General features: G+C 34.3%; 1 protein-coding gene across 1 annotated transcript; it reads left to right on the top strand.

Moving 5' to 3' along the window:
* The first annotated feature begins 5,230 nt into the window (after window positions 1-5,230).
* Window positions 5,231-7,812, top strand: LOC135843687 (xylosylprotein 4-beta-galactosyltransferase-like). Its single transcript, XM_065361649.1, has 5 exons — window positions 5,231-5,237; window positions 5,882-6,045; window positions 6,782-7,026; window positions 7,322-7,468; window positions 7,581-7,812. Exons 1-5 carry the CDS (start codon window positions 5,231-5,233, stop codon window positions 7,810-7,812), a joined length of 795 nt encoding a protein of 264 aa, XP_065217721.1.
* Window positions 7,813-8,062: the final 250 nt, after the last annotated feature.

The raw sequence follows: 8,062 nt of genomic DNA, 5'->3' as shown, positions 1-8,062 counted from the left end.
TTCTTTCGAAAAAAAGTAAAATGCATATCGAGTTTTATGTTTTTCATCGTTTTTATCGTTTATGTTTATTTTATATTTTTGAAACGACGAGGTAAGTGATCAGATAAGTGAATTCGTAGTAAAGGTGCCCACTGCCCAAATATTCCCACCTAGCATGAACGGAAACAACCAACAGCCAAGTAGGGATTTTGATTATTTTGATGATTTATATAAGGAAAACAAGCGAGTTTGATTTCATACAATGAAACAATTTTGAACTATAAAAAGCTATAGATGGGTCACTCCACGTCAATTCGATCAAGAAGTGATAAGGGGGGGGGGGGTCGACGATTTTTTTTTGAAAATTTTCCTGTGGAAAGATCTTCCGAAGAGATGACCAATGGCGCAAATCGCAGCCCTCTAGCCCTTTTTAAAGGCTGCTAGGGGGTGTCAAAGTTTTCAGTGAACTTGAAATATCATCCATTTCAGCAGTGGATTACTCGATAACCACGATACCACCTACCTAAATGGAACTTTTTCCAATAGTTAGAGGTTGTGAAAGGTTTTTTGGTGATATCATAAAAATCAGTGTGACCACTTATTTTCGTACGAAAAATTAGGTCAAAAAGTTTCAAAACGTAGTTTTCATTTCGTTTCGACTCTCAAAAATTCTGAAAAAAATATATTATGGACAACTTTTCATGCTGAACAACGTATTAAAAAATTGGGATGGCATTATGTCGTAAAGTTGATTTTAAAAAATTAAAAGTTTGTGAAAAAATGCGATTTTTTGATTTAAAACATGAAAAAAAGTTTTGCCCATTTGACCCCTACTTTTACATATCCGTTGAAAAAGTTGAAAACCGCCTTTCACTCGATGAAATAAACTCATCACAAAAAAATCAAAATTCAAAAAATATACGAATTTCAATTTTTTTTGTCATGAGTGTGATTTGTATCAACTTTTTTATGGAATACGTCAGAAAGAGGGCAAAATACGACAACTATAAATTTAAATTGTTTCTGATATTTGGAATTGAAATTGAATTTTTTTAAAATTTTGATTTTTTTGTGATGAGTCTATTTCATCGAGTGAAAGGAGTTTTTTCTACTCGATGGCCATAGATTAAATTGATCACATTTACTGGCTTCAAAATTATATCAAAAAGAGAAAGAATTTCGCATTTTTTGAACCAGCACATTCTTTTCAAAAAAAAAATCAAATTTGCGAGCTAAATTTTTTTGAAAATTGCAATTTTTGCTCGAAAGAAGCTATTTTAAAATTGCAAAAATTCAAAAGTGGTCACCCAAAAGTACCTACCCAAAAGTGGCCACTTGAAAAAAAAACATAAAATTTCACCAAATTTACCTAGAAAACTGAAAGGTTGAGGTGTTAAAGTTCATTTTGACCGATTTTAGGACATGTTTTTTTGAGGAAATGAATTTTTCAAAAGGTTTTGGAGGCTCCAAAGTGCCCTTAAACCTTTTCCAGCTGACCCCCGGCGTGTTGAAATATTGGTGTATAAAGTACATTTTAGCTTTGGAACTTCTTTAGGTAACATTATTACGACAATTACAGCATTCAAAAATTTTCTGGAGGCTTCAAAACAGCTCAAAATGATTCAAATGCTTCACAAATTTTACCGTTTTAGGACAACTTGGTATTTCGATTTTTTTTTCGTTTTTTGAACCAAAAATCGGAAAAATGCACTTAGGTAAGCCTTTGAAATATTGGCTGATGATGTATTTTTCATGCTCTTTCGATTTAGCTTTCCTTCCCTGGTTCAAAACTTTTTCTGCCGGTTGGATAACTCTCTTAATATAAAATGATTTCAGACCAGGAGGCTTTTCCAATTTTAACATTTCATCTCTCTTGACAAAATTTTTGAATAAATTACGAAACTTTTGAATTTTTTTGGCTCACAAGGGAGATATTCAAACTTGCACAATAATTTTCAAACTGATCAAAGCTATAATAGAAAGAGCATATACTTAGGTAAAAAGATACCATCATCATCAACGTCATAGTCGCATGCGACTAGTGTGCCCCCAACAACGACCGCCACTCCTCTCTGTCTTCAGCTAGCGTGGCCGCATTCGCAACTGAACTAACTATTTTCCGGACTGTATCGGTCCACCTTGTTGGAGATCTTCCTCTCCCTCGTGTTCTGAGGACCTTGCCAAAGAGAATTCCCTTTTCAATGTTTTCCGGTCCTCTTCTGGCTATGTGTCCAAAATAACTCATTATCCTGGTCTCACATAAGTATTTTATTCAGCCTGGTTGGTTCTTGCAGTTGTTCCACAATTGATGCATTTGTTCAGTGCGCAGTGTATGGTATCCTCAACATTCTGCGCCATACCCACATTTCAAAAGCATCAATTCTTCTTTGATCATATTGCTTCAATGTCCAGGTCTCCGCTCCATACAAGAAAACTGGGAAAACTAGCGTCCTGATTAGTCTTTTCCTTGTTTTTATGGAGATTTTCCAGTTGGTGGTGACTTTTCTCAACTGAGACATCGCTGCTTTCCCCTCCCAAGAGCTATTCTTCTAATTTCCTTGGCTGATCCTCCATCAGCATCCACCACTCCACCAGTGAACCCAAGTAAATAAATGAGTTCACTTTTTCAAATTCATTCAAGGCTTCAGATTCTGGTAGGTGGCCAGCTCTATCAACTACCATGACCTTGGTTTTCCCCACATTTATGAGGAGTCCCATTTCTTCACTGACCATCCTGACTTGCTTGATCAGTTATGCCAGTTCCTCTTCACTTGCGGCTATTGATGGTATCGTATCATCAGCAAAGCGGAGATTGGAGATTCTTATTCCTCCTATCTTGATGCCGTCTTCCCAGTTCTCCAAGGCTTTCCGCATGATGTACTCACCATAGATGTTGAACAACAGAGATCCTCCTTCTGACTGAAAAGTGTTTGACTCTTTTCCGCCTACTCTCACCATCATCTTGTTCTTGTCATACAGCGATTTGATCAGCTGAATTAGGTGCTCTGGAACTCCCATCTCCTGTAGTATCTCATATAGCTTTATCCAGTTGACACAGTCGAAGGCCTTTGCATAATCAATGAAGCATAGTACCGTAGGCATGTTGAATTTGCGGAACTTTTCGATTATTTGTCTGTTGTTCAAGATCTGCTCTCTTGTGCCTCTTCCAGTCTTCCAGGCATAAATCCTGCTTGTTCAGGTGGAATCTGCCTATGTAAGTACACCTTGACTATGTTGTTGATTATTTGGAGCATCACTTTACTGGCATGTGGAATTAGGGCTATTGTGCGATAGTTGGCACAATTTTTTGTATCACCTTTCTTGTGTAGCGGGATTAACACTGATTTGCACCAATCTTCTGGCCATTCTATTTTGTGCCATATGTTGTTGCATATCTTCCAGATCACCTTCTCTGCTTTCTTACCCATGGACTGTAGTATCTCACCCTCAATACCATCACACTCAGGCGCTTTACATTTTCTCAACGCTTTGATGACATGTCTCACTTTGTCAAGTAAGATTTCTAGCTCTTCTACACTATCTAATTCAATTCCTGGTACTTCATTATTGTTTGGGTTCTGTGGTTCACTCTGATATAGCTTGCTACAATACAATCTCCAGTTCTCTAGAATCTTTTTAGAGTCCCATGCAACTGTACCATCCTCGGCTGTGATTTCACGTGATTGTGGTTTAAAATCTCTGGTGATCTGTTTTATCTTCTTAAATAGTACGCTTGATTTGTTGTGGTCAGTTCTTGAATTTTCTCACAACATCTGTTCAGGTAAGGTAACCTGCCCTAATATGGGAACCTTTTTGTAGAACCTGTATCACTCCGAACCTATTGCATATTTTTTAATTCTGTTTCCACTAAAACGTACTCAATACTCCAATCTACAACCCCCTTGTGTTGATTAAACAAAAAAAACGAAAATTATATGATTTTTTTTCGATCAAAAAAAAATTGCAATTTTGACAACAAAAAAAAAGTGGTCCTAATATGAGACCCTATGTTTTTTTTTTAAAAAAAATATAGGAAAAAAGTGGAAATAGGATATAAAAACATTATATTTTGGTTAATAAACAATACAAATCGTTTTTACAGGATATATATGCCATTTTTATCAGTTTTGGTGCGCATTGGGCACATAAAGTCTAAATCTTCAGCTGTACATAGTTCACAGGCCCATTATTCAATTTTCATCCAATTTTAATATTTTAAATGATTTTATTACGTTTTAAAGTGTTTTATGTCCATTTTTAACCTGTTCCAAGAAAGCTCAATGTAATTTGTATTACAAGATGGGGTCTCATATTAGGCAACTCATGGGGTCTCATATTAGGAAATCAGTGTTTTTTTTTTGATTTTCTCTAAATCCATAAAATCATAAAATAAATCACCAAACATGCCAGAATCATAAAATATAACATCTTGGCTGCACATTTATGTAAAGATATTAAAATTACCTTGCCTAGTTCCGAAATAATGCGTCCCCAAATACACCTCTAAAAATATTTCACTAAGTAAAAAAAATGTTATCGGCAATGTAACGAAAACATTTCACAGAAACTTGCCAGTTGAAAGGTGCAGCCTAGTTATTGACAAATACCTACTAGTACATGCAATCAGCGCTGGAGTGGGCTAATAAACAGCTGAGAAATCGAAGGGTCTCATATTAGGCAGGGTCTCATAATAGGGCAGGTTACCTTAAGCTTCTCTATCATTCCTGCAACTTCTCTGTACGCATCTATTCAAGGCCTTGTATCTGTTATCATTTGCATTTCCTTCCAGTTTAACTTTTCTGCGTTCTTCTATGAGCTTCAATGTTTCTTCTGACATCCATGGTTGACGTTTTTTCCGTTCTTTTTTCTTACCACTGACCAAAATTTCAGAAACCAAAATACTTACATTTTTAGATTTTTGGTGTATTTTTAAAAATCAGGATCAATTATGTAAAAAGAGAAAAAAAATTTAATTTCAACAAATTGACTTAGAAAGCTGAAATTTATATGATAGGTATCCCATTTTTCTTTTTGATCCAACAAATCGATTGGAAACAAATTTGAACCGTTTTGAGCAATTCTGGTTCTTTCAGCAGATCCTGTAGGTACCGACCTTTTAGAAATTCCAGTTTGTACGGAAAATACCTCCTCAAATCTATCAGAAGTAACATTCAGCAAATATGCAGAGTTTATGTCGTTTTTCAGAGAACTGGACTAGAACTCGCCAATTTTTGGAAAAATTTTGTGTAATATGACAAGTAGGTCTCCAACAAGAGTACTTACCAATCGCGAGCGTACATGCTTGAGTTGATAAGAATAGATTTTAAGATGTTTGCTTTTTTTTTTATTTTTTGGAAAACTGGAATTTCCAGAAACTCGATGGAGGCTCCAAAACAACTTGAAACCTTCTTCAGCCGACTTTGCAAGTTGTAAATTTCGACTTTTCAACATCATTTGGTGAAATTTTGTGAAAATTTCGAGTTCCACGTTCCAGGAATCCATTGAATGGCTTTAGAACTGCTCCAAAACGGTTTGAAACTGTCTACAATCGATTTTTTGGACCAAAAATAGGCTATACGTATACCAAATTCCAGCTTTGTAGGTCAATTTGGTAAAAATGTTGTTTTCTCCTCAGTTTTAACCTAAATTCTTTCAAAAATTTGCCAAAAATCAAAAAAATACATTTCAGCATTTGAAATTTTGGCTGGTGATATATTTTTGTAAGCATATTTTTTCGATCTGAGTCATTCCACGTCAATTCGACCAAGAAGTGGTAAGGAGGGTCGGCGATTTTTTTGAAATTCTTCCATATCGATGTCTTTATGGCCTATGGCCTTTAGAAAGTCTCAACAATTTGAAAAATTATCTACTTAATTATGTATTTTTTTTTTTTTTTTTTCAGAATCAGAAACATCTTTAATGATTAGTCAAACAGCCCATGAACATGTTTTATGTGTACTAGTACCGTTTCGAAATGCGTTCACCGAATTAAACGAATTTATACCCTTCATGAACGAATTTTTAAATCGTCAGAAAATCAAGTTTCATTTCATTGTTGTTAATCACGTATGTATTTACTTACACTGGTTGATGGTTTTATCTTCATTCTTTAATTACCAATGTACCTACCTATTTCAAATCTAATTTTATATTTTAATTTCATTCTTGGACTTTCATTTTGTTCTCAGTTTTTGATGTTATTATCTGGGTTTTTATTTTATTTTCAATTTAGATTTTATTTTCGAAGATTTTTTAGGTTTTTATTTTATGTTTTGTTTGGAATTTTTAATTCGGAATCTTCAATTTATCATTTGCACTTTTTGATTTTATCCACAGAGTATAGGATTTTAAAGTTTTCAATTTTATATTTCATGTATTCGATTCGATGTTCAAAATTTTAAATTTCATTCACCTACAATTTTTATTTTGAATTTAATATTCTATTTTCAGAGATGTTTTTGGTTTCATTTTCATTTTTTGATTTCATTGTCAGTTTTCGATTTTATTTCCAGAGATTTCGATTTCATATTTAGTTTCGTATTTTGAGTACCTACCTAGGTACCTGTGTATTTCCTGTAATTAAAATGGTTGATTATAGGAGTGTAAGTATGGTTTTTAATAGGCACAGCGCCATAAAGCAAATTTATGAAGTAGGTAAATAAGTGTGGGTTTGTAATAATTAAAATAAACCTTATTGATGTACCGAAATGTACCTTTAAGTACCTAGGTACATAATTACTTTCTACTAAAATACTACATAAAACGATTCGAGGAAATTAATTTAGACAATTTATTGCTAAAGATACTAGATGGGAATCGTTTCAACAAAGGCTCAGTGTTCAACGCCGGATTCGATCTAATTTCAAAAAAATACACCGATTGTGATTACATAGCCCTTCACGATGTCGATTTACTACCTTTGAACGATGAAATTTCTTACGCGTATCCAGGAGACGATGTGTATAATGCGGCGAACCCTGATTATCATCCTTTAGGAGAATATTACGATCCTGCGAGATATGTTGGTGGAATCTCGTTGATATCAAAGTAAGAACATTATGTGAAATTTGCTGGGAATAAATTTAGCGAAGAAAATTGTTGCGAACCAGTCAAGTTCAAGTTTGTGAATTCTGAACTTGAACTTTTAGCCACAGTTCACAAAGTTGACCGCCAAAACACTCCAATTTGAATGAACAGAATGATTTGTCAGGTCTTCAAGTTACAGATTTGTTTTTACTTTATTTATTTCGAACACATTTTTTCAAAAAAAAAAAAAAAAAAATTCCAACCTATAATAAGTAAATATTGATTTATTTAATATAAAATTTTTTTCATCATGCAGCAAACAATACATTCGTGCCGGAGGATTCGGTAATAACTTCTGGGGATGGGGAGGCGAAGATAGGAATTTTTTCTATCGTATGAGCAACAATTCAATCAACAGAGTTCGTCCTACTGACCTTAGCACCGATCGAACTAATACATTTAAGTAGGCACTTAGCTAAAATGATTTGACTCGACATACGTAATAATTATGGATTTTCACCAATAACATTATACCTACGTCTCGTCTTAATAATTCATTCGTAATATTCTTCCAGGAATATCCACTCGCCTCATCGTTACAGAGATTTCGCCAGATGTGGAAATCAAACAGAAGCTGAGTTGGTAGAATATGATTTTGAAACAGGATTTCATAACGTAGAATACCAACTTGAGTACACTCAGCTTCTCACCATAAAGGGAATTTCGTTCAATTTTTTCGGTATTAGTATACCTTGCGATTATTCTAAAACGCCCTGGTGCAAGCCTTTCTGTAAGAATAATATCTAATTAATAACTTACAGGGTGCCCAGAAATATCGAGTAAGTACCCCTAAGAAAGTATATCATTAAAAATATAGGTTGGCAACGTGAAATAGATGCATATGATTGGTGGAATGTTATCTCTCCAGTCCAACAACCAATCATGTGCTATTATTATTATCATTCACTGTGACCAACCGAAGTATTTTAGTAGAAAACTTTTTTAGGGGTACTCGATATTTCTGGGCACCCTGTATTAAGTACCTACTCATTCAAAT

This window comes from Planococcus citri, chromosome 4 (assembly GCF_950023065.1).
Source record: "Planococcus citri chromosome 4, ihPlaCitr1.1, whole genome shotgun sequence".
In the NCBI taxonomy this organism is placed as follows: domain Eukaryota; kingdom Metazoa; phylum Arthropoda; class Insecta; order Hemiptera; family Pseudococcidae; genus Planococcus; species Planococcus citri.
The sequence above is the reverse complement of the archived record's forward strand: the minus strand, read 5'-3'. Positions and strand labels throughout refer to the sequence as shown.